This window comes from Coregonus lavaretus (genome assembly GCF_964263955.1).
Source record: "Coregonus lavaretus genome assembly, chromosome: 16".
Classification (NCBI taxonomy): domain Eukaryota; kingdom Metazoa; phylum Chordata; class Actinopteri; order Salmoniformes; family Salmonidae; genus Coregonus; species Coregonus lavaretus.
The window spans coordinates 29,301,921-29,329,452 of NC_140003.1; the positions used below are offsets into that span (position 1 = coordinate 29,301,921).

Genomic DNA, 27,532 nt, shown 5'->3' on the forward strand with positions numbered 1-27,532 from the left:
GTGTGTGTGTGTGTATCGGGGGAACATAAGACTCACAGCGGGCTCTGAATCTCTCCCCTGAGCCGCTATGAGAGCTGGAGTTACTGGAGCCAGAGGAACTGCCAGTACTACCACTACTACCACTGGCTGGCCTGGGAACCAGCTTCTCCACCCGCTCCCACAGCAGACGCGGTTCCGCTGCAGCACTGTGGAGAGAGACCGAGGGGGTGGTTTATATTACAGACACACATACTTTACATATAGGCAAACTATATACATATTACTAGACAGACACATATAGACACATATACATTTCCATAGACACAGACATGCACACAAAGTCTCGCAGGAGATGAAGCTTAGCATTTTAGAGAATTGCTAAGAGAGAAAATGTGTGCACACATGCACACACACACAAATAGGAGACAAGGATATGTATCACAGGGCAGAGCAGTGAGTGATGTTACATAAAACCCTCCCACACAGTATCCACACACAGAGAAGACCAGGGCTCCACAGAGAACAGACAGACACACAGTGAAGAGGTTTTACATTACTGAACACTCGAAGAGAAGAGGAGGATGGTGAAATAGCAAAATGGAGAGACAGACAGAGATGGGGAGACAGACAGAGAGACAGACAGAGAAAGTACAGATAGAAAAAGAGAGAAAGAAAGAAAACGAGAGAGAGAGAAAAATAGATAAATGGAGGGACATGAAAAGGTACCTGCTGGCGTTCCTCTGGCTCACCGGGTTGCTAGGCGTAGCGTTGGCATTGCCATGGAAAGGGGAGTCCCTGTGTGACAGTACTGGAGACCTGGACGTTGTCCTCACAGGAACCTTCCATACAGACAGATGCCAGCTCACACACACACACTCTACGGCCACACACACACACACACTCGGAGAGCGTGTATGTACGAGAGAGCGTGACAGGGGTGCCAGGAGCACAAACGCTGGACACACTGTTAAGACGCCCTTACAAGGTCCCGACAACGTTTCTACAATGTCCAATGATGTCGTGTCCCCCCCCATACCCACACTGTGTAAAGCCACCCTACTGAAAGAGAGTTAGGTCTTACACACAGCAAAATACAGCATTATATCCACACACTTCCCTTATTAACTCCTGCCTTAACACAAACACAGTTGTCAGGTTATATTATTGATTTGCTAGCATTTCTCTCTAATAATTTCCAGGGGACAGGAGGGAAAACAGCCTAGGAACAGCATTCAAAGCAGAGCAGAACAGAACAAACAGCCACTCCATTCAGATGGAATGCTAACTGACATTGATATGAGACACTAACAGAGGCTTGCACGGGAATTGGAGGGGGCAGAAAAGGAAATGACATACTCATACCTCACCAAAGAAGAGGAAGTGATATTTGATTGGTAGGCCCTATGTGAAGAGAGAACAATAATTCCACCTCTAATTTGTGCAGATGGGGGCAAGAAAAGGGGCCACGGTCTGGATTTCAACATGATGAATATTTTCCTTGAACAGGCTGAATCCTACTCTTCATTTGTGACAGCCTCCAGTGTCCCATTAACTTGGGAGCATTTCTAAAATGCTGAGATGCAAAAGCCCTCAGAACTCAAGTGATTGCTGCTGCAGCTTTCTTTCGCTGCTATTTTTAAATCAGTCTCCTTCTGAGGTCTGGGAGGCTGAATGAGGGAGGGTTCTGTGAGGAGAGACAATAGAGGTGGGATAGAGAACAGAAAATGGACCTCTAATCCTTTCATAACCTTCTGCTCTCTCTGAATCCTCTCAGCAGGCCAAGGTGAGGAGGTGGTAGAGCCCTGCACGGGCATGAATTTTACGCCCAAGCCCGAGCCATGCCTGCGACGTTCAGGCCCGATTGATTCTGACAAATTGAAGGCCCGGCCCTGCCCAAAACCCGAAATAACTTCCTCCATTAGTAAATCCATTAGCTGCTCCTCTCTGTCCGTCACTCGCTCCTGCACTCTGCTCGCTCTGCATGTGCTTTTCTCATGGCGGCTCTGGGTCTGAAAGTATCCATAGCAACGGCGCCGCTTGGGCTGCTCTGCTCAATGACGAGACATTAGAGAGCAGTTAGCTGTTAGCTACTTTTCATCACTCAAAACTCAAGGAACATTATTATTTTCGGTGAAATAATCTCTCCTGTTTGATATTTGACTAGGTTGAAGCACTTCTGACACCCAGCCCTAACCCGATGTATAATGTCGGGGCCCGTCGTGCTCGGGTTGGTTAGCAGAGCTCTAGGAGGAGGTCGCTCCATCTTAGAACTGTTACTGAGACAACGTCACTCTGCTCATTCACTCCAGTATTGTCCTCTCCAGCATGGCCATCTAGTGACTACCAGTATACCGGTCTACAGTTCAGACTTCCTAGTAAAGCCGTCAAATGACTACCAGTCTACCCGCCTTTGCCAGGGGATAGGCCTGTTCTTACCCTGGGAGGGGTGTCGTCTGTGGGGGCCTTCTCGAGGGGAGTGGCCCTAGGCTGGGGGTGGGGCTGCAGGTCAGTGCGTGCGGGCGATGATGATGATGGTGCAGGTTGATGGTGCTGCTCCTGAGAGCGCAGGTTGAGGTGTGCAAAGCCAGGGACGATGGGCTCACTGAAGGAATGAGAGCGTGAGATGACGGGGGGAGCGGCGATGCTGCTCTTTAGAGTGGCCAGGTGGGACCACTGGACCTTCCAGAGACAGAGAGACAGACGGGGTGCATCAGAGCGGGAGGACACATTGGGAGGAGTGGGGGAGGTTTGGGGGAGGAGGAGGAGGAGGAGGGAGACACAACAAGAGAACAAGACCACAAACACAGGCAGCAGACAGTGATTGGATACTGAAGCTTCAGGAAGCATAAAAATGGGTGGAGCGGACATGGAACCAATATGAAGTCTTAGGAAGACAGATGAACCATTTGATTGGTTCACATCACAGACAGCTAATGACAGCTCCACCTGTTTTGGTGCTCATGATGCTTCAGTCTCATCACCAGTTGTGAGAATGAGCATGGATCACATAAACAAGGCATACACAGATGAGCTAGCATCATGCATAGACAGTTAAACACCATCACACACACACTCACATATCGCATGTACATATTCAAGGATACTTTTTCAGGGAAAAGTAACTGAGAAGAGTATAATCCAATAGGAACACATCCATCCTAGGTTTATACCTGAATTTATTCCATGTCCTATTACTTTCAAATATGCACTGAGAAGCCCTCAGACAGGAAACCCCATAGAAAGAGATTTATCACTCAACAAATGAGTCTTTTGTAATGAGCCCATGTCATCACGCCTCATATCTGTCTCTAATGACGTGTCACTAACGAGTGAAGTGACTAATGCATTTAATTGCTCTGCAAAAAAATGTAGCAATCAATTACATCATCATCGCCACCAAATTCAACAATGTTTCATCTAATCACCATGACATTATCCAAAAAAGGTATGTTGCCCTGAATGGCGAACTGTGACAATGACAGTATTCACGCTGGGCTGGTTGAGTCCTTCTCCCTGAGCAGATGAGATTAGTAATATACTGAGTCACTGTGAAAACAGAAAGATGAATTATGGATGTGTTTGTGTTGTTTCGCACACAGCCCCGATGTAGCAGCTCTACCTTTATAAAGGAGTCACCATCTCAACCAACAACCTGGCAATGCATACACACACATACACAAACATTCACACAATACAGAAGGCAGTCAGAGGTCGAGTGAGTGGGTGAAGCTGGTATTGAGCAGTGAGTGGCCAGATCAGAAGCAAGCAGCCTGGACTTCATACGAACACAGTGGTGGAGGATAGGCTGTCACCCAAGGAAGTATCAAAGACATTGGAGGCACCCATTAAGAGAATAGAAAGGTCAACTATGTCATCAGTAAGGGACAGAGAACAACACCCACATTTCTCCACACAGTGAACGAATTCAGCTAGAACAGAGGGAGGGGGAAAAGAGAAAGATAGTGAACACAAGAAAAGTAATCTACTGTAGGTAGTTAGTCAGCACTTCTGATACACAACCCGGAGAGAGCAAGAGAGAGAGACCCTGTTAGAACTAGCTGGAAAGAAGAAGGGATTGGAAAAATAACTAAGGAAAAGGACTGTGCAGCGAAAGGAGGAATAAGCTACTGGCGGTTGGCCATCTTGGTTGCCGTGGTTACCTGGGCTTCCATGGGTCTGTGCATGGCGGGTGGGGCGGCCAAGGGGGCGTTTCCGTTAGCGACGGTCTCTGCGGCGCGGGGAGGAACTGGGGGCTGGACCTTAACCTGGGCAGCCTGATGAGAACCTTGGATGTTCTTACGGTACCTCTCATCGGCCTGGAGGGACAGACAGCAAGGACAGAGAGAGGGACAGAGTCATTACCGTCACCAGGACAAAGATGATTGAGCCACAGCAGCAGTGGGAGGGTCAGTAGCAAGATCAGTTACGACCACCATGTAGTACAACAGGCATACTAGCAGGGACTACAAACCATTACCACAACATGACAACCAGAGAGAGTTATTATGACATGACAAACAACAGGGGCTTGTTCATCATGTATCAGTGCATCAAAGGTTGCCTGCTGGCAGAAGACAGTCAACAAAACAAGACCTGTTTAGTATTGCACCTGAGGATAGGAGAGACAGGTTAGTTTCAACCTTTCAGCTGACAAAACCCAGACTCTGGACTCATGTCCTCCTTACTCTGTCCCTGCAGGTGATAATGTAAGCAGCAGGCCAGTCCAGTAGAGGGTAGAACCAGGGACACACAGCCGAGCGAGGCCTAATGAGCCGCCTCTATATCAGACTGGGTCATTAGCTCTAGGAGAGTGACAACAGCAACATTTATTAGAACTGCTGAGGTGACCTCCCTCCGAAACAGAGTGGTCCATGTTACTTCACCCTTGAAAGGGCTTCAATAAGGGGAAATAATCCTTATGTAATCTTTCCGTCTGTTAGGAAAACGTGGCGATCATGTTAACGACATTGTCTTACAAACCTCTGGGGCGGTGGGGAATGATGACTGAATAATGGCATTATGTGTGTAAAATGGTAAGAAGTGTAAGGTAGTGAAATGAGTATGGATGGATGTGGACGGAAAGTGGACAGAACCCTTCACATTGGATATACAGTATATTGGCCCCAATTGGTTTAATTGAATGATGAATAGAGACCATGAGATCCTTCTGGTAATTGATTCAAAACCTAAAATATTATAAGAGGTTTTAGTAGTAGCAAAGCAGGCGTTGACTGACAAAGCACAGCTTCAGGTTTTATGTTCATAATCATTTAGTTTGAAGAGGATATAAATATAAAGAAGTGGACAGTTTTCATTTTTCCAAGATGCTGCATCTCCATCTGTCAACAGGGGTATGTCTCAATTTAGCAACTGTGCTTCATTCTATAGCTAGAGGACTCCTGATGTCTCCAGGAGTGATAAGTATCATTTGTCTTAAATCGGATTGTTGTCTAGTACTGTCTTTTTGCTAGTTAGGGCCATCTACTTTAAGTGCTGCCTGTCTTCCCAGTAGCCTACATGGTGTGTGAACTGCTGACCGCTATTAACTTGCAGATGATTGTTGACACATTAACCAGAATTAAGTGGCAGGGCAATTTGCGACTGTTGCCGTTGTAATCAGTGGCTGTATTGGAGGGGGAGTGGTTTCTCCTCTCCTAGGCAATTAGCAATTAGTACCAGGAGGTGTGCTCTTTACCTCTGCAAGGAAATTAGCAATTAGTGTTAGTACTTCAGTCTCCCCAGTTTTTTCAGCGGTAGCTATCAGCGGCGGTCTCATTGCAAAATGAAGACTGCTGAAACAAAGACGGTTCTGCCGAGTTAAATCGAGGAAGGCTCCACACCACTCGCTCACTTGAGTACTGTATCTTACCTTGTCATTTTCAGATCTAATTTTGCTGTTTTGTAGCTTTGGCAACTATGTACTTGTTTTCTATACCTGTTCGCTCCTCTCCCTGTAGGCTTTACAGACGCTCCCCACCCCTTGGCTGCAACCCTTTAATTTAGTGTACCCTGGGCACACAACCCATGTGGAATTCCTGGTCTCTGGCAGCGTTTGGAACTATGCTGCCCTTCAGTCCCTTGACTTTTTGGCCCTGACGGAGAACTGGATCACCCCAGAGAACACTGCTTCTCCAGCTGCTCTCTTCATCTGACTACGTTTTCTCTTATAGTCCGAGAGCATCTGGTCGTCACGGAGGTGGCACAGGGCTACTATTTTCTCCTAAGTGGGGATTCTCTTTTCTCGCTCACTCACCCGCATTTAAATTCCATACCGTCACTTGTCCATTTCAAGCTTAACATTGTTGTCATCTATTGCCCACCAGGTGCCCTGAGTTCCTCAATGAGCTTGACCGCTTGATAAGCTCATTTCCTAACGATGGCTCACCGCTCTTCGTACTTTGCGACTTAAACCTCCCGACGTCTGCCTTCAATTAATTTATTTCCAACTTTCTTTCCCCTCCTTGACTCTTTTGAACGGACCCTTTCCCAGTCCCCTCCCACTCAAAAGGCAGGCAATACACTTGACCTCATCTTTACCAGAGGCTGTTCGCCTACTAATCTCACTGCAACCCACCTCTAGGTGTCTCTGATCACTACTTTGTTTCTCCCTCTCCTCCAACCCTAGCCACTCAGCCCCTACCCAGATGGTCATGCAATCTTCGCTCTCACTACTCTCTCCTCTTCTATCCTGTCTCCCTTTTGCTAAATCCTTCTCCCCTCCTGTCTCCTGATTCTGCCTCTGACCCTCCCCTCCTCCCTTTACGCATCCTATGACTCGCACTGTCCCCTTTCCTGCCAGCTGTCTTGGCCCTTCCCTCCTGCTCCGTGGCTGAGTGACTCATTGCGAGCTTACAGAACAGCGCTGTGGGCAGCTGAGCGAAAATGGAGGGAAACTAAACTTCCGGAGGACCTATCATCCTTTCACTCCCTCGATACCTTCTCTTCCTCTGTATCCGCTGCTAAAGCCACTTTCTATGACTCTAAATGTAAAGCTTCTGCCTCTAACCCTAGGAAACTATTTTCCACCTATTCTCCTCCCCCTCTGTGCAGACTACTGTCAACCACTTTGAAAAGAAGGTTAACGACATCCGCTCCTCATTCACGCCGCCTATTGAGTCCACTGTTCCCACTCACACAGAAGTACCGTACGCCTTGACCTCTTTCTCTCCTCAGATGAAATCCTTCGATTAGTGAGGTCCGACAACCTGCCCGCTTGAACTCATCCCATCCTCCATTCTCCAGACCATCTCTGGAGACCTTCTCCCATTCCCCAAACTCATCCCTGACCACTTGCTGCATCCCCTCTGACTTCAAAATGGCCAGAGTCGCTCCCCTCCTCAAGAAACCAACACTCGACCCCTCTGACACCAAACTACAGACCGGTATCCCTTTTATTTTCAACACACTTGAGCGTGCGGTCTCTGGCCAACTCCCTCAGAACGATTTTCTTAACCCTAACCAGTCAAGCTTCAAGACAGGTCACTCAATAGAGCCTGCTCCTCTGTGTCACAGAGGCTCTCCACACTGCCAAAGCTGACTCTCTCTCTCCTCTGTTCTCATGCTCCTGTATCTGCTGCCTTCGATAATGTGAACCCTCCTCTCCACCCTCTCAGTGCTGGGAGGCTCATGCTCTGCACACTCTTGGATTGTATCCTACCTGGCAGGCCTCTCCTACCAAGTGATGTCGAGAGGATCTGTGTCTGCACCACGTAGTCTCACTACTGGTGTCCCCCAGGGCTCGGTTCTAGGTCCTCTTCTCGCTATACACCAAATCACTCAGCTCCGTCATATCCTCACATGGTCTCTCTTATCATTGCTATGCGGATGACACTCAACTACTTTTCTGCTAATGTAAAACCCAAACAGGACTCTTCACTGAATACTTGATTGGGGAATGGTGAAATGCTAATAGATTGCCATTTGAATGTAAAAAGGATATGGGTCGGTAGTTTAGACAGGGCTGTATCTGTCGTTTCTACACTGAGTGTACAAAACATTAAGAACACCTTCCTAATATTGAGTTGTGCAGTTTGGGGTCAGAGGTCAGTTGCTGTGCGGAGTGAGCCCTGTTGGTGGCTGGCAGCAGGGGTTTGGGCTGCTGTTGGAGAAGCAGTAGGTAGGACTGTTCCTGCTGTTGGAGCTTCTGGGCCTTACGCTGCTCCTTCCACTTGTGCTCCTGAGTGCAGGGAGGCGTGTTGGTGTATCATCTAAACTTGGCATGGTGTGTGCTGTTCTAATTGAAGGAGTTCTGTAGAATGAGGGCTGGTGTCTTAATGGTAGAAGCTGTATCCATGTAACTAGGGAACTGATAAATGGGTTTGTATTTTCACCAGGACCCAATTATTCTAAGTGTTTAAATGCTGTGAGAATATTGACTATTCCAATATAGCCCAACTATTGGTTTAAAATGTAAAGGAAAAATGACTGAGCTAAAAGCTGATGAGTAATAAGACATGGTGGGGGACAGTAAGACATGGTGGGGGACAGTAAGACCGTGTAAGAGAATCGATGACACACAATGGTGGTGTGGAAGGATGTGAGTGATCATATCCTCTTCTCAAACCCCTGGAGGAACACAGGCCTTCAACAACATACACATTGCCACGGAGATCCGCTCTGTCAAACACACCATCTCAGCAGAATTAGGAACATTGGGAACGAAACAATGAAAACCCTCTCTTCCTGTAGGTAGGACACATCCTGGTGACATCATCACTTAAGGACTGTAATAAACATTCTGGCTTCCTCAACTTGGCCCAGAGAATTAATCAACTCCAACCTCAAAAGTTGGCTCCCTTCAAATCTGCCATACTGTGACATATTCTAACCAGATTTTCTTGAGACAGTAACAGTAGTGTGACTTCAATAAATCAAAAACTTGCTAGCCATTCTTCAACACCCTACTACAAAGCGAAACCCCTAGATTACAATCCAATTGCTTAGAAGGCTAGAAGAACAGATGGATAATGGGAGATCTCTAGATGGATAGAAGTAGGTAGATAGGCTTACAGAGTTTGGTCTCACCAGTAGCAGCTGTTGCTGCAGGATCTCCAGGTGCCTCTGCTCCTCACCCAACTGCCGACGGATGTACTCCTGACAATCAAAACACACAAACAGGTCAGTAAGTGTCAGGGAAGACTACAAGTACCATGAAGGAAAGTGGAGTTCTCCTACCTGCTCGCGGTCAGCCCTCCTCTTCTCCTCCTCGGCCCTCCTACGCTCTTCCTCCTCTTTACGCCGGCGTTCAACCTCCTCCATACGTCTCTTGTCATCCTGCTCGCGGCGCCGCTGCTCACGCTCCTGCTGCCTCATCTCCCGCTCACGACGCTGTTGCTGTGAAAAGCCACAGGGGGCGACAGAGAGCAGGTATCAGGAGCACTGACATCACTATGAATTCACACACTGAGGTAGCTAGCAGTCTTGTTTATGGTCACCATATCTGGCCCTTATGAGATAAGCTAGCCATTTCTTACTGTGAGCATGTGAGATGCTCGTCTCGCTTCCCAGTTGGTTAACTACACTATGGAGGTGCCAAGTTTTACCTGTAGGCTTATCAAATTACAGTATGGCTGGCAGTCTCTTAAAAGTTGGCTCATTAGCATTGCTTTATTGCAGCCAAAGCGGTAAATCATCTCTAAGTGCAGTAAGTAGTGCTACGTCAGTAGAGTAAGACCTGCAGCACACTGTGTGTTTGGACCCTAGTTTTATTAAGTACACTGTGGTGGTCCCTGGCTGCATCATGTCTCCAAATTTAACCTTTAAACATGCAGATGGGGATATCTAAAACAGGAGCACACATGTAATCTTGCATAATATTATCATGCCCCTTGGTCAACTAGCCCAAGAGGATTCCCTGAACCTACAGTATAATATGATTCATACATGCATTTGCTTATTAATCATAAGAAAGCTTGAGGCTGTCAAGTTGTATTGGAAACTGTATGGGAAAATGTGTGACTTTGAACTACTGTACATGGGAGGATATATTTTCTGACTCCATTTTACAGGTTGTGTCTCTTTTTAAAGAGGTTCCAAGCAGAGACAGACATGGTAATATCATGGACTACTGCATATAGGGCATGGGTCAGGGAATTGGCTGTGCTGTTTTCTGCAGACTAAAACAGAAGCTTTCGCCTCCCTCTCCCTACAGCATGTTCTAGTAGCTAATGACTGAGGAAGAAGAGTCCATCTGGCCCGGGCCTCCCAGAGAGGCTAAGATAGAGACAGAGCTCTCTGGTCTTCCTCTGGAAGAGATAAAGGCCAATTAGGGAACACAGCCCAGAGGCTGTACACAAATACACTAATCACTACTGAAAACACAACACAGAGAAGGGAAACGTCTGTGAGGAGTGTGTTGACTGTTCTAGCACACACACACGTTATGCATACATACACAATTTATAGGTGCAGCCTGCAGAGTAAAAGGAACAAACACACACACCATTAAACAGGGTGGAAGAACACACACACATAAACGTAGACACACACAGACTCGCTCTCTCATACCTCCTCCAGCCGCCTCCTCTGCTCTTTCTGCTGCTCGATGCGTTTCTGCCTCTCTGCCAGTAGTTGGCGCTTGTACTCCTCCTGCTCCCGGAGCTGCTGCTCCTGCAAGAGCTGCTGTCTGCGCAGGGCCTCCGAGCGCTCCTTGTTCTCCTGCTGCAGACGGATGAAGTCCCTACGCAGGGTTGACTCCCCTGGCTGGTTCACTATGGAGCTACAGGACAAAGAGATACGTTAGTAAGGAGCGCTATGGACCAAAAATACTTGTTAGCTAATGCATTTGCTATTAGTATGTTGGCTATTTTTTGGGATTGATCTATGTGGGTTAGTTACCTGGGCTCCCCCTCCTGCTCCTGAGCTTCCTCCTCTTCTTCCTCACTCCCACTGTACTCATACTCTGTCTCATCTAGAGAAGAGAGGAAAGGGTGAGAATGTTTTAAATGTGTTCTGAAGAAGAGGTCTTCGAGAAGACTAGTGTGTGTGTGTGTATTAGTATGTCTCTAAGACTCACCCTTCTCCCCCCTCTTCTTCTTGGTGCGGTCGATGTGGTCTTTGAGTTGGATGCGGACCTGCCTTTCATTGGGCTGGTCCCTGATGAAGGGGTGTTTCAGCAGCTGGTCGGTGGGGGGGCGCTGGGTATAGTTCTTCACCAGGGAGCCCTCGATGAAGCTGCAAAACTTCTTAGACCTGAGGAAAGGAGACATGTTACTTTTATGAGCCTATGCTGTATCTACCAGGTGATGTCAGCTGAGCTATGAAGGAGTTTCACCAGTATCATTTTTCACAGTGGGATTGTAAAATGGTGGTTTAAATGTCTGAAATCATAAGGGCATAGATTAGTTACATACCATTTCTTTGACTTGAGTCGAGGAGGAGGGTTTCTGGGGATGAGGAAGAGCGCTCTCATTGGATGCATATCGCACAGCGCTGGAAGACAAGACCATACACACAGATCAGACAAAGGAAAACAAACACAGATCATTTCAACCAGGTTAGCCCGCTGGGAAAAATAGTAGTGTAGAAGTCCAATAGAAATAGAGTGGTTGTACTTACGAGGAGCTCCCTCAGCCATCTCTATAGCTGTGATTCCAGTGGACCACAAGTCACTCTGCAGGAGAAAACACACAGCTACCATTGTGTGTGTGTATGAATCTATATAGGATGGTAATTACCACCCTCTCTGGTCATGACAACATCTGCCCCAACCTGCTACTGTACTGTCCCATCAGCCTACACAGCCACATACAATGGCACAAACGCAAGCAGCTATCAATCAACCAACTTCACACACAACTGGACACTGACAGCCATTAGCAGAAAGCAGCATGGTGTTATTGAGTGTATCTTACTCTGTAGTCGTAGGTGGCGTCTGGGTTCTCGTCGCAGGCAATGACCTCGGGCGCCATCCAATAGGGTGTCCCGATGAAGGTGTTCCTCCGGCCCACCGTCCGGTCCAGCTGGGCGCTCACACCAAAGTCCACTGGAGGAGGGGAGAGAAGACCAGTCAGAACCAGTTCAAACCAGTCTAGTCCCATGTATCAAACCAGCCTCAGTTTGAATCAGACTAATTTCAACCAGTTTAAACCAGTCTAGCCTCTTGTATCAAATCATCTTAAACCGGTTGAAACCAGTGAACTCACCCAGTTTGACCTCAGCGTTCTCAGTCAGCAGCACGTTCTGGCCCTTGATGTCACGGTGGATCACATGGTGGGCGTGCAGGTGAGCCAACCCCTGAGGAGAAACACAGACCATCATGAGACCACAGATACCAGCATGCAACAGCAGGGGGGATGTGTAGGGAGTAAATGGAGACACACCCTGAGGATCTCACGGGAGATGTAGGCGATCCAGTCCTCCTTCAGTGTGTTGCCCTTGGTGTTCTTCACCAGGTCTGTGATGGAGCCTGCACCACAGAACTCCATCACCAGCTAGAGACCCACAGAGAGAGAGAAAGTTAGTAATGTACACACATGCGTGTTGCACACACTATGCAGCCATAACAGTGTAGATGTAAAAGGTTAGAGACACAGCTGTGAAAACAATAGACATGGTACTTGAGTCTAGTGAGAGAAACCCTCACTCCCTTTCCCTCACTCTCTAAGTAAAGCAGAGATGGATGGCAATAAACTGGGAGTAACCCTGGCCTAGAGAAACCTATAGTTAAATCAATCGCTCTCCCTCCATCCCTCCTCCTTCCCCTGTCTCGCTGGTCTCTCATTCTCAGCAGCACCTCCATCTCTGAGAGATAAAAAGCCTCAGAGTCTGAAAGGGGCCATTAAATGTAACACTAGCAGGCAAACACACAGGGACTGACCGGGGAGGGAGAGCTATTGTTGACCCAGAGAGAAAGGAGGAGAGGAAGGGGGAGTTCAAACTTCACCCAGCCTTTAGGGAGGACTGGTGGAGGGAAGGGTGGTTTGAGGGGGATATGTCTGTAGCCACTCATTCATAGATGGTTGTAGTGAGGAGGACTATGGATGGGGAGGTAGGTAGAGTGAGGATGGTAGCTCCTATTGAACCTAACTAGCGATGTCAATCTATGACACCGTTATGAAGGCCTTATGCTGGAGGTGTCCAAGTAGTTTAGGCTTGAGTTTTAGGTATAGGTATTTGGGACTGAGGGATAGACTAGGTAAACACACACTCACCCAGAGCTGGTCGTCATGTCCTGGTGGGCTCTTCTTGATGAAGGCTCCGTAGTAGGTGGCTATGTTTCTGTGGTGGGAGTACTTCTTCAGCATATTAATCTCCAGTTTAATCTCCTCCTCTTCATCCTAGACACACACGCACACACAGAATGAGAGAGAGAGCGAAAGAGAGAGAGAGAGAGAGAGAGAGAGAGAGAGAGAGAGTGAGAGAGAAAGAGAGAGCGAGAGAGTGAGTGTGAAAAAGGCCATTAATAGAGATAATAAATTCCCATTGCCCTGGAGAGGGGGAAAGTCATTCTATTAAGTAATGGAGCGAATCATAACAAACAAAACAAATATTAATTATTCTATTTGTCCTGGCCAGGGAACACAGCCTAGAGACGTGACCTGATAACAATCTCATCTGGGAGGCCCCAAGAAACAAACAACCAACACGTCACACACACACCCTAACAAGCTATTTGTTTTGTGTATGATGGTCTATGAACTGACACTCCATAGGTTGTTTACCCCTCATGGCATTTCCAAAGGGGAAGTTTGTTGTAATCATGACAACAATAACACAAACAGGCTGCTATTTATTCAACCAGATTGAGCCTAGTAAATACCACAATTTATTGACTTTCAGTCACAACAAGAATGTTGAAGAGCATGGCAGTGAAAATTGCACGTTCTATATCGTAAATGACAATGGAGCCTAATAAACCAATATTATCACACTAAGGCGCGAGCACACACAGTGTAGGATTCACTCGTAAACCATTCTGGCCGGTAAAACATTGATTTAGCAGTGTTAAAACATTGATTTAGCATCACTTTGTATAACGCTCCCTCAACATGTGGTCTTCCTGTTGGTGGGATGACATTAATTTTTTTGTACTCACACAGTGAGTGAGTGAGAAAGAGACAGAGACAGAGAGAGTAGAGCTGACAGAAAGAGGGGGGTGGGGGGGCTGGGTAACAGCTGCTCAGGCAAGGAGTTATGAGATCTCTCTCCTCCATCTCAACTTTCCATCAAATCAAATTGTATTAGTAACATGCTTCGTAAACAATAGGTGTGGACTAACAGTGAAATGCTTACTTACGGGCCCTTCCCAACAATGCAGAGAGAAAGAAAATAGAAAAATAATAGAAAAGTAAAACACGTAATAATAAAAGTAATAATAGATACACAATGAGTAACGATAATTTGGCTATATACAAGAAGTACCAGTACTGGTTCGATGTACATATCACAGCGTATGTGATGAGTCAAAAAAGTTAGTGCAGAAACGGTCAATGCAGATAGTCAGGGTAGCTATTTGGTTAACTATTTAACAATGTTATGGCTTGGGGGTAGAAGCTGTTCAGGGTCCTGTTTGGTTCCAGACTTGGTGCATCAGTACCGCTTGCTGTACGGTTGCAGAGAGAAGGGTCTATGTCTTGGGTGGTTGGAGTCTGACAATCTTTAGGGCCTTGCGTCACTGGGCAACTTGCGGCTGGGGTTCCCTTTGTAATCCGTGATAGTTTGCAAGCCCTGCCACATCCGACGAGCGTCAGAGCCGGTGTAGTAGGATTCGATCTTAGTCCTGTATTGACGCTTTGCCTGTTTGATGGTTCATTGGAGGGCATAGTGGGATTTCTTGTAAGCGTCCAGGTTAGTGTCCCGCTCTTTGAAAGTGGCAGCTCTAGCCTTTAGCTCAGTGTGGATGTTGCCTGTAATCCATTACTTCTGGTTGGGATATGTACGTACGGTCACTGAGGGGACGACGTCGTGAAGGCACTTATTAATGAAGCCGGTGACTGATGTGGTAGTCCCAGAACATATTCTATTCCTGTAGCTTAGCATCCGCTTCATCAGACCACTTCCGTAGTGAGCGTGTCACTGGTACTCCTGTTTGAGTTTTTGCTTGTAAGCAGGAATCAGGAGGATAGAGTTATGGTCAGATTTGCCAAATGGAGGGCGAGCTTTGTAGGTGTCTCTGTGTGTGGAGTAAAGGTGGTCTAGAGTTTTTTCGCATCTAGTTGCGCATAGGATATTACAGTCCTGTTGATAGGATAGTCTCGAACAGAGCTCGTCCAGTTTGTTCTCCAGTGATTGTTGTACATTCGCCAATAGAACAGAGGGTAAAGGCGGATTATTTACTCTCCGCCGTAGCTTCATCAGGGTACCCGCACGTCGGTCTCTATATCGGCGTCTCTTTCTCTTCCAGATTAGGGCCTGGTTCGGGGTGAGCAGTATGTTCTGTTCCGCCGACTCATTGAAATAGACATCTTCATCCAAATTCGAGGCTATTGATCACTGTTCTGATGTCCAGAAGCTCTTTTCGGTCATAGGAAAAGATGGTGGAAACATTATTTACAAAAAAAGTAAAGATCAGCGTAAAAAAACACAAAATAGCAGAACTGGTCAGGAGCCTGTAAAACATCCGCTATACATTCCAGCGCCATTCTTCTCTCAGTCTGCACTCTCCACAACCTCATCTCTCCATCACCCCATCTTCTCTCGCTCTGTCCCTCGTATCCCCCAGTTCTCTCATAGTCCAGATTCCATTTTCATCATTCTAAATTATAATTATAATATAAGATAATGATGGTGGGAGGTGTTAAAAAGGGTGGGCATCTTACAGATAACATCACACACAATGGAAAAAATAAGGGTGATGACCCACCCTTTTTAGCACCTCCCACCATCATCTCACTATCTACAATAAAGATATTGAGCTAAGAGAGTGAGCTAAGAGCGTGAGAAGAGAGGAGTTGAGAGAGTGAGACAGCGCACAAGAGAGAGAAAGAGAACGCAACTGCACGAGAGAGAAAAAAGAGAGCGCAAGAGAACGAGAGGAAAGATGGAGAGACTGTCAGAATCAGGGCTTTTGCTAATAACTTCTGACTCCTATTGAATCCCAGTGAATTAGCCTCCAACAGCAGCCTCTCTGCTAGATTAGCTTGAGGAGCAGGACCCTAGATACTACAGTCCTCTGCTCTAGTACACCTAATGTGATTAGAAGTTATACAGTCAGAGAGGCAGGGAGAGGAGTGGTAGTGAGAGAAAGAGAAAAAGAAAGGGAGAGAAGAGAGATGGGTAGTGATGGGAAGAGAGCAAGACAGAGAGAAGTGGATCAAGAAAGATGGTGGGAAAGCGAGCGAGAGAGAGAGAGAGCGAGAGAGAGAGAACAGCAGGTAGGAGAGGTGAGTGGCTGAGCGATTTAAAACCCTCCCATAATCCCACTGCACTTCAAATGAACATTCTGAGTGGAGGAAAGAAAAACAAACTCTTCCCCTTCTCTTTCTCTCTATTTCTCCCTCCCTCGCTCCCTCCCTCTCCATCTACCCGTCTCTCTATCTCTCTGTGCTGTATGTAGAACAGGAAGTGGTATCTGGGTCAGAGCACATATGCTGAGATGAGCCTGTAGAGTAGAGTGAAGCTAAAACTATACTGGAACTGTCTGTAGCTCTACTGTAATATGTTCTATACACAGGAACACACGGAACACACATACAGTAGGGGAAAAAAATATTTAGTCAGCCACCAATTGTGCAAGTTCACCCACTTAAAAAGATGAGAGAGGCCTGTAATTTTCATCATAGGTACACGTCAACTATGACAGACAAATTGAGAAAAAGAAATCCAGAAAATCACATTGTAGGATTTTTTATGAATTTATTTGCAAATTATGGTGGAAAATAAGTATTTGGTCACCTACAAACAAGCAAGATTTCTGGCTCTCACAGACCTGTAACTTCTTCTTTAAGAGGCTCCTCTGTCCTCCACACGTTACTTGTATTAATGGCACCTGTTTGAACTTGTTATCAGTATAAAAAACACCTGTCCACAACCTCAAACAGTCACACTCCAAACTCCACTATGGCCAAGACCAAAGAGCTGTCAAAGGACACCAGAAACAAAATTGTAGACCTGCACCAGGCTGGGAAGACTGAATCTGCAATAGGTAAGCAGCTTGGTTTGAAGAAATCAACTGTGGGAGCAATTATTAGGAAATGGAAGACATACAAGACCACTGATAATCTCCCTCGATCTGGGGCTCCACGCAAGATCTCACCCCGTGGGGTCAAAATGGTCACAAGAACGGTGAGCAAAAATCCCAGAACCACACGGGGGGACCTAGTGAATGACCTGCAGAGAGCTGGGACCAAAGTAACAAAGCCTACCATCAGTAACACACTACGCTGCCAGGGACTCAAATCCTGCAGTGCCAGACGTGTCCCCCTGCTTAAGACAGTACATGTCCAGGCCCGTCTGAAGTTTGCTAGAGTGCATTTGGATGATCCAGAAGAGGATTGGGAGAATGTCATATGGTCAGATGAAACCAAAATATAACTTTTTGGTAAAAACTCAACTCGTCGTGTTTGGAGGACAAAGAATGCTGAGTTGCATCCAAAGAACACCATACCTACTGTGAAGCATGGGGGTGGAAACATCATGCTTTGGGGCTGTTTTTCTGCAAAGGGACCAAGACGACTGATCCGTGTAAAGGAAAGAATGAATGGGGCCATGTATCGTGAGATTTTGAATGAAAACCTCCTTCCATCAGCAAGGGCATTGAAGATGAAACGTGGCTGGGTCTTTCAGCATGACAATGATCCCAAACACACCGCCCGGGCAACGAAGGAGTGGCTTCGTAAGAAGCATTTCAAGGTCCTGGAGTGGCCTAGCCAGTCTCCAGATCTCAACCCCATAGAAAATCTTTGGAGGGAGTTGAAAGTCCGTGTTGCCCAGCGACAGCCCCAAAACATCACTGCTCTAGAGGAGATCTGCATGGAGGAATGGGCCAAAATACCAGCAACAGTGTGTGAAAACCTTGTGAAGACTTACAGAAAACGTTTGACCTGTGTCATTGCCAACAAAGGGTATATAACAAAGTATTGAGAAACTTTTGTTATTGACCAAATACTTATTTTCCACCATAATTTGCAAATAAATTCATAAAAAATCCTACAATGTGATTTTCTGGAGAAAAAAATTCTAATTTTGTCTGTCATAGTTGACGTGTACCTATGATGAAAATTACAGGCCTCTCTCATCTTTTTAAGTGGGAGAACTTGCACAATTGGTGGCTGACTAAATACTTTTTTTCCCACTGTACATGGTAGGGAGCTTGGGCAGAAGTACTTGCTTTACAATACAAGGATATGTTCCCATCCTAGGGCTGTGGCGGTCACGAAATTTCGTCAGCCGGTGATTGTCAAGCAAATAACTGTCGGTCTCACGGTAATTGACGTAAACACATTTAGCATCTCTTGGCTTCCACACATAGCCTACAAGCCACTGATGCAGACCTACATTTTAAAAAGTCTAATAAATCCATGTAATATAGCCTACATCTTCACAATAAATCCATTATTTATTTTAGACAGGTCTAAAGAAGCATGATATGAAGAAAATGTAGTCTATTTCAGAAGAACAGAATAGCATACTCTGAGTTGTCCTTATGTTAGGTCCTGATCTGGCTATGCCAAATGGCTGTGGGCTACACTAGTTAATTTAGCAGACACGATTTGCTTAGAATTCCGAGGCATTATTTTATATTATTTTATAGTATAAAGAATACAATTGAACAAAGCTGAATAAAATAGTAAGGATATTTTCTCCAAAAGATTTGAGGGAGTGCGCACATGCAGCTATTCTGTGTTGAGCGGTTAACAAATAAATAGGTATTCCTATATGTTTCATTCAGAGTTATTCATGTAACTCGTTTTTTTTGCGCAGGCTGTACACACTTTATCAGTCTCTCATTCACAATTTGACAAGCACATGATAATGCCTCGAATTTGACGGCGGCATCCCCTTTGTGTGGCCGTAATGCACCCTAAAAAAATCCATGCCTTTTGCCCTTGGCACAGAGTGCTGAGCTCTCCGAAGCACCTCTCACTCACATGGCTCTCCATCACGTGATCGGGTCTTTCTCACAGGCTACAAGTGAAGACAGACACATCGGGGACGCAACTGCGCGCGTCCTTATCCAATTCCGAGGTGCATATTGAAGATATTGGAAGAACTGTCCACATTAACTTTGTCAGCCAACAAGATGAGTAGGCCTAACAAACAGCAAAAGCACTAGCCTATGTCAATCTACTATACCCCATATAACAAAATACCTATTCTATTCTGTGCGAGAAATAAATATTCCAAACATAGTCTGGGACAGTTGTGGGATGCAATAGAGCCCAAATTAATACAGCCACTAGCATCAAGAAAACTTTTTTACGCAATGTGGCTGACTCAATAGATCAGAACGTTTAGCTTTAAAATGTTGATACACTATTAGGCTATTTCTTCACATTATAAGTGCAGCAATGCACACATGGCAGTAGGTTATAAGCACGAATGTTCCATTAGCGGGAAAACACCATTATCAAATGCTTACCGCAACAGAGTATTTCAACACCCTTCAATTGAAGTGGTGGGAAACAAAAGAAAGTGGCCACATCTCTCACAAAAACGGATAAAAAATTAAATCACGGATAATTATAAGGGAGCAGGAGAACTTATAAAATGGCTACAATAATTACAAGGATTTTTCAAGCACCAAATTGAGGAAATGTCAGATTTTCAAGGTAGGCCTATTCCAGTTCTTGAATTTCTGAGCTCCAAATTCAAGTTCAAGTGTCATTCGGAAAATTCCTTCCTCCAGATGATGATATGTAAAAATATTACGACGTAACTAAAATCAGTTGGACACCAAATGCGCATCCAACAAGTATTATGCATAATTATTGAAGAACCACTTTAATGACAGTATCGATTTAGGTTTAAAGTATCAAGGTAAGGTGACTTTCGGTTAGAAGCATTAGATTTTGCAATCACATAATTTTGGATTTGTTTGCCCATGAAAACAGTTTTTCCCCTGTAACATAAGACACAAAATGTTACGTAGTTACACTGCATTTCTGAGATCTCTATACAAAAAACAGTCCAACAGCTAGATCCAGGATTTTTACAGGGTTCAAGTTCAATTTAACTGATTAATGCTTAATATATGATATAACGATAACTTACACTGCCATACTTTTTTTTTTTTTTTACACTGCCATACATGCAAGGACAGAAAAGTAATGTTTGTCACATGTATTTGGACAAATCAAGACACCAACCATGATAAAGGGTTAAACATAGGTTTTAAATCAACTCGTGAATTTTATTGAATATACAGTGAGGGAAAAAAGTATTTGATCCCCTGCTGATTTTGTACGTTTGCCCACTGACAAAGAAATTATCAGTCTATAATTTTAATGGTAGGTTTATTTATAAACAGTGAGAGACAGAATAACAACAATAAAATCCAGAAAAACGCATGTCAAAAATGTTATAAATTGATTTGCATTTTAATGAGGGAAATAAGTATTTGACCCCCTCTCAATCAGAAAGATGTCTGGCTCCCAGGTGTCTTTTATACAGGTAACAAGCTGAGATTAGGAGCACACTCTTAAAGGGAGTGCTCCTAATCTCAGTTTGTTACCTGTATAAAAGACACATGTCCACAGAAGCAATCAATCAGATTCCAAACTCTCCACCATGGCCAAGACCAAAGAGCTCTCCGAGGATGTCAGGGACAAGATTGTAGACCTACACAAGGCTGGAATGGGCTACAAGACCATCGCCAAGCAGCTTGGTGAGAAGGTGACAACAGTAGGTGCGATTATTCGCAAATAGAAAAAACACAAAATAACTGTCAGTCTCCCTCGGCCTGGGGCTCCATGCAAGATCTCACCTCGTGGAGTTGCAATGATCATGAGAACGGTGAGGAATCAGCCCAGAACTACATGGGAGGATCTTGTCAAAGGCAATTGGTAACACACTACGCCGTGAAGGACTGAAATCCTGCAGCGCCCGCAAGGTCCCCCTGCTCAAGAAAGCACATATACAGGCCCGTCTGAAGTTTGCCAATAAACATCTGAATGATTCAGAGGAGAACTGGGTGAAAGTGTTGTGGTCAGATGAGACCAAAATGGAGCTCTTTGGCATCAACTCAACTCGCCGTGTTTGGAGGAGGAGTAATGCTGCCTATGACCCCAAGAACACCATCCCCACCGTCAAACATGGACATTATGCTTTGGGGGTGTTTTTCTGCTAAGGGGACAGGACAACTTCACAGCATCAAAGGGACGATGGACGGCGCCATGTACCGTCAAATCTTGGGTGAGAACCTCCTTCCCTCAGCCAGGGCATTGAAAATGGGTCGTGGATGGGTATTCCAGCATGACAATGACCCAAAACACACGGCCAAGGCAACAAAGGAGTGGCTCAAGAATAAGCACATTAAGGTCCTGGAGTGGCCTAGCCAGTCTCCAGACCTTAATCCCATAGAAAACCTGTGGAGGGAGCTGAAGGTTCGAGTTGCCAAACGTCAGCCTCGAAACCTTAATGACTTGGAGAAGATCTGCAAAGAGGAGTGGGACAAAATCCCTCCTGAGATGTGTGCAAACCTGGTGGCCAACTACAAGAAACGTCTGACCTCTGTGATTGCCATCAAGGGTTTTGCCGCCAAGTACTAAGTCTTGTTTTGCAGAGGGGTCAAATACTTATTTCCCTCATTAAAATGCTAATGATTTTATAACATTTTTGACATGCGTTTTTCTGGATTTTTTTGTTGTTATTCTGTCTCTCACTGTTCAAATAAACCTACCATTAAAATTATAGACTGATCATGTCTTTGTCAGTGGGCAAACATACAAAATCAGCAGGGGATCAAATACGTTTTTCCCTCAATGTAGCTATGACCCCCCCTCCTTATCTTAATATAATGGCATGGAAAAAATTGGCTGATTATTATCATGAATGACATATCAACAGCTATAACAAGTTGTGCAGTGTAGGAAATACTCACTGGTACCCTAGTTTATAGAAAGACCCATATAGGTAGTACAGGAAGGGGTTTTTCACCTCTCTCTCTCTCTCTCTCTCTCTCTCTCAGCGTGACTTCACATGACAGGGGATCCGTAGGGGCCATTTGCAACCCTGAATATGCAGTTATAAAGAACGTCACGCTGCTTGCTTAGCGAGTACCACTTCCTCCCGATTCAGCCCATACCTGGCGCGAACTCTGGACCTTTGGCTTGCTAGCAGACGTGAAAAGCTAGCTATTCGCTGGCGCAAGTTGGGACACTTCTGGCTGAGGAGTACGTTTCACACATCCCCATGTGCTACACAGTCACTAACAAAACGTCAGAGCTCTCATCACTCTGCCTAAAGCTGCTCTGGGCTACTTGAAACCATCTCCATCCAGCGCCAAACACAAACTCAGCTTTGTGGCATGAAGAGGAAAAACACTAAGGAGGTTGAAGCCCTACATTCATATAAGCCTGATATTATAGCTATTTTAGGAGGGAAAATATTTACTAGGGGAATTGGGGAAAGGAGAGAGAGCAGGGGGGCGGTGGAGGTTCATCTTGGCAACTACTACTATCCAACTATTTGTGTTTTGGTTCTATTTAAGACATATCTAGGGCCTCAGATGCAATAAAAATCAACTTGGGATATGTCCCAAATCTACATGGGCTATAATGTGGGTGGCAATAGAGTATTTATGATCAAACATAGCTGGAACCTTGAGTCAAGTACTATTCTGTGATCACAGCTTCTTACCTGATTTGGTCTTGACACAAGGTCTGGGATGCAATTTGACTATCTACTGCTTTGGATCTTAAAAAGGAAAATGCCCCTCTGTGGAGCCTATTGGAGGGAATATAAAGTCTAGAATGAGTCCAAGGAAGGATTAGGCAGTGATGTCATAAATTACCAGAAGTAGCATATGAGCACTGGGAACCAACATGGAACTCCTAATGAATGGAAGTGAATGTGTGGGAGCCAAAGGACTACCAACTAAAAGGTGTGGAGACTGCCAAGTAAAACTGTCAGTCAAACCAGCTCTCTGTTATATCACACACAAACCTCTCCCAATCAAGCGAAGGCTTACCTCTGTGACGTCCATGACCTTGATGGCCGCCAGTTGTCCTGTCTTGACATGTCGGCCCTGCAGAGAGAGACAGAGAAAGAGACAAAGACAGAGCGAGAGACCGAGAGAGAGACAGAAACAGAGAGAGACAGAGAGATGAGTGAATTACTTCATTTCAGCCCTGACATGCAAAGTATACAAGTGACGTAGTTTCACTCAGATAGAGCTTGAGTGCTTGATCCCAGACACAGTACTGGTGATTCCTTCATTCCTAACCATGAGTGGACACTGCACATGACAATCATTGAAACTATAACGGCAGATATCAGGTTCGTAAGTAAAAACCCTGTCCATCTTTAAGGCCCCATGCTATTCTCTATTCAGCAGAAACATGTAAATCATTCTAAACACTGCAATCTTCAATGACATATGTTCTGTTAACAGAGGAAGTAGCGGAATAGTAAGGGAGGGGGTTAATGAGGGGGTCACAGGGCTTTGTTGGTCTGACTGGGAGCAGGAGCAGACTAGAAGGATGACTAGAGCAAAGAAAGACATGGGTTCACAACCTGCTTGCAAATCAGAATCAGTGCTGAACAGAATACAGTAAGCTAGATACAGTTGAAGTCAGAAGTTTACATACACCTTTCCCAAATACATTTAAACTCAGTTTTCACAATTCCTTACATTTAATCCTAGTAAGACCTGTGTTATGTCAGTTAGGATAACCACTTTATTTAAAAAATTTGAAATGTCAGAATAATAGTAGAGAGAATGATTTATTTCAGCTTTTATTTATTTCATCACATTCCCAGTGGGTCAGAGGTTTACATACACTCAATTAGTATTTGGTAACATTGCCTTTAAATTGTTTAACTTGGGTCAAACATTTTGGGTAGCCTTCCACAAGCTTCCCACAGTAAGTTGGGTGAATTTTGGCCCATTCCTCCTGACAGAGCTGGTGTAACTGAGTCAGGTGTGTAGGCCTCCTTGCTCGCAAACGCTTTTTCAGTTCTGCCCACATATTTTCTATAGGATTGAGGTCAGGGCTTTGTGATGGCCTCTCCAATACCTTGACTTTGTTGTCCTTAAGCCATTTTGCCACAACTTTGGAAGTATGCTGGGGGTCATTGTCCATTTGGAAGACCCATTTGCGATCAAGCTTTAACTTCCTGACTGATGTTTTGAGATGTTGCTTCAATATATCCACATCATTTTCCTTCCTCATGATGCCATCTATTTTGTGAAGTGCACCAGTCCCTCCTGCAGCAAAGCACCCCCACAGCGTGATGCTGCCACCCCCGTGCTTCACGGTTGGGATGGTGTTAGTCGGCTTGCAAACCCCCCTTTTTCCTCCAAACATAACGATGGTCATTATGGGCAAACGGTTCTATTTTTGTTTAATCAGACCAGAGGACGTTTCTCAAAAAAGTACGATCTTTGTCCCCATGTGCAGTTGCAAACCGTAGTCTGGCTTTTTTATGGCGGTTTTGGAGCAGTGGCTTCCTTGCTGAGTGGCCTTTCAGGTTATGTTGATATAGGACTCGTTTTACTGTGGATATAGATACTTTTGTACCCGTTTTTATCCAGCATCTTCACAAGGTCCTTTGCTGTTGTTCTGGGATCGAGTTGCACTTTTCGCACCAAAGTACGTTAATCTCTAAAAGACAGAACGCATCTCCTTCCTGAGCGGTATGATGGCTGCGAGGTCCCATGGTGTTTATACTTGCGTACTATTGTTTGTACAGATGAACGTGGTACCTTCAGGCGTTTGGAAATTGCTCCCAAGGATGAACCAGACTTATGGAGGTCTACAATTTATTTTCTGAGGTCTTGGCTGATTTCTTTTGACTTTCCCATGATGTCAAGCAAAGAGGCACTGAGTTTGAAGGTAGGCCTTGAAATACATCCACAGGTACAGTGAGGGGAAAAAGTATTTGATCCCCTGCTGATATTGTACGTTTGCCCACTGACAAAGAAATGATCAGTCTATAATTTTAATGGTAGGTTTATTTGAACAGTGAGAGAAATAAGTCTTTGACCCCTCTGCAAAACATGACTTAGTACTTGGTGGCAAAACCCTTGTTGGCAATCAGAGATCAGATGTTTCTTGTAGTTGGCCACCAGGTTTGCACACATCTCAGGAGGGATTTTGTTCCTCTCCTCTTTGCAGATCTTCTCCAAGTCATTAAAGTTTCGAGGCTGACGTTTGGCAACTCGAACCTTCAGACCTTAATCCCATAGAAAATCTGTGGAGGGAGCTGGAGACTGGCTAGGCCACTCCAGGACCTTAATGTGCTACTTCTTGAGCCATTCCTTTGTTGCCGTGGCCGGGTCATTGTCATGCTGGAATACCCATCCACGACCCATGTTCAATGCCCTGGCTGAGGGAAGGAGGTTCTCACCCAAGATTTGACGGTACATGGCCCCGTCCATCGTCCCTTTGATGCGGTGAAGTTGTCCTGTCCCCTTAGCAGAAAAACACCCCCAAACCATAATGTTTCCACCTCCATGTTTGACGGTGGGGATGGTGTTCTTGGGGTCATAGGCAGCATTCCTCCTCCTCCAAACACGGCGAGTTGAGTTGATGCCAAAGAGCTCCATTTTGGTCTCATCTGACCACAACACTTTCACCCAGTTCTCCTCTGAATCATTCAGATGTTCATTGGCAAACTTCAGACGGGCATGTATATGTGCTTTCTTGAGCAGGAGGACCTTGCGGGCGCTGCAGGATTTCAGTCCTTCACAGCGTAGTGTGTTACCAATTGTTTTCTTGGTGACTATGGTCCCAGCTGCCTAGAGATCATTGACAAGATCCTCCCGTGTGGTTCTGGGCTGATTCCTCACCGTTCTCATGATCATTGCAACTCCACGAGGTGAGATCTTGCATGGAGCCCCAGGCCGAGGGAGATTGACAGTTATTTTGTGTTTCTTCCATTTGCGAATAATCGCACCAACTGTTGTCACCTTCTCACCAAGCTGCTTGGCGATGGTCTTGTAGCCCATTCCAGCCTTGTGTAGGTCTACAATCTTGTCCCTGACATCCTTGGAGAGCTCTTTGGTCTTGGCCATGGTGGAGAGTTTGGAATCTGATTGATTGATTGCTTCTGTGGACAGGTGTCTTTTATACAGGTAACAAACTGAGATTAGGATCACTCCCTTTAAGAGTGTGCTCCTAATCTCAGCTCGTTACCTGTATAAAAGACACCTGGGAGCCAGAAATCTTTCTGATTGAGAGGGGGTCAAATACTTATTTCCCTCGTTAAAATGCAAATCAATTTATAACATTTTTGACATGCGTTTTTCTGGATTTTTTTGTTGTTATTCTGTCTCTCACTGTTCAAATAAACCTACCATAAAAATTATAGACTGATCATTTCTTTGTCAGTGGGCAAACGTACAAAATCAGCAGGTGATCAAATACTTTTTTCCCTCACTGTACACCTCCAATTGACTCAAATGATGTCAATTAGCCTATCAGAATCTTCTATAGCCATGACATCATTTTCTGGAATTTTCCAAGCTGTTTAAAGTCACAGTCAACTTAGTGTATGTAAACTTCTGAGCCACTGGAATTGTGATACAGTGAATTATAAGTGAAATAATCTGTCTGTAAACAATTGTTGGAAAAATGACTTGTGTCATGCACAAAGTAGATGTCCTAACCGACTTGCGAAAACTATAGTTTGTTATCAAGAAATGTGTGGAGTGGTTGAAAAACAAGTTTTAATGACTCCAACCTAAGTGTATGTAAACTTCCGACTTCAACTGTATAAGAGAGAGAGATGGAGAATGAAAGGACAGAGAATCCCAGAGTCATGACAGATCAGTTGTATGGGCCATAGTGCTGAGTTTGGGGGTTTATTTCCCAGCGCCAGTCCTTCTACCAGAATGCTTAGTCTTTTCAGTGTCCTGCATGGAACAGTCACCATGACAACGTGTCCTACCACAGTTTTTAACGAGAGGGAGGAGAGAAGGTTGAAGGAAAGAAGGAGAGGAGTGACAGGTCTAGTGTGTGTGTCCCCATCCTCAGGGCTTGGCAACCCTGCCTGAGTCGCACAAGACACGTATTTAAAATGACTCAGGCACTGACAAAGACACCCCACTGAGGGCAGGGAACTCAACCAGGCGGCAGCAACACAGGACCGCACAGCACCCCATGAGGACACTGCCAGCTACTAGACAGACTTTAACACCCCACCCTTGGCTGCCCAGGAATACACCAGACCAGAAATCTCAGCCAGGCCCCATAAATGAACCACACACTCACAAACCCTCACAACCCCATATCAAAACAGAACTGGACTACCTATTTCCCTGTTTAATGCCAGGCAGGGCATAGGGCAGCTGTGGTCCTGAGGGATTCTGTCTGGGAGAGGGAGTAATCTAATCTGGTGATCTGTCTAATGACTGTGGGGTTTAAAGAATGTCTCACCAGTCCACATTCACACACAAACACACATAGGTACAACACAAAGAGCAGCCTGTAAGCATAACAGGAAAAGTCCC

At 45.3% G+C, this 27,532-nt stretch overlaps 1 protein-coding gene across 2 annotated transcripts in view; it reads right to left on the reverse strand.

Moving 5' to 3' along the window:
* The window catches only part of LOC311143907 (mitogen-activated protein kinase kinase kinase kinase 4-like), an 82,065-nt gene that overhangs the window by 24,502 nt on the left and 30,031 nt on the right, over positions 1–27,532 (reverse strand). The window contains exons 3-18 of one of the 2 annotated variants that reach the window (XM_084179782.1): positions 23,048–23,104; positions 13,131–13,256; positions 12,300–12,410; positions 12,123–12,213; positions 11,832–11,962; positions 11,536–11,590; positions 11,331–11,409; positions 10,994–11,169; positions 10,816–10,888; positions 10,486–10,696; positions 9,154–9,312; positions 9,004–9,072; positions 4,140–4,295; positions 2,416–2,658; positions 706–818; positions 37–185 (exon numbers count right to left, since the gene is read on the reverse strand). In XM_084179782.1, the coding sequence (XP_084035908.1) occupies positions 37–185; positions 706–818; positions 2,416–2,658; positions 4,140–4,295; positions 9,004–9,072; positions 9,154–9,312; positions 10,486–10,696; positions 10,816–10,888; positions 10,994–11,169; positions 11,331–11,409; positions 11,536–11,590; positions 11,832–11,962; positions 12,123–12,213; positions 12,300–12,410; positions 13,131–13,256; positions 23,048–23,104 (1,999 nt within the window). Of the gene's footprint in view, positions 1–36; positions 186–705; positions 819–2,415; positions 2,659–4,139; positions 4,296–8,988; positions 9,073–9,153; positions 9,313–10,485; positions 10,697–10,815; positions 10,889–10,993; positions 11,170–11,330; positions 11,410–11,535; positions 11,591–11,831; positions 11,963–12,122; positions 12,214–12,299; positions 12,411–13,130; positions 13,257–23,047; positions 23,105–27,532 lie in introns of both variants that reach the window. The other variant, XM_084179781.1, reaches the window with a different exon arrangement.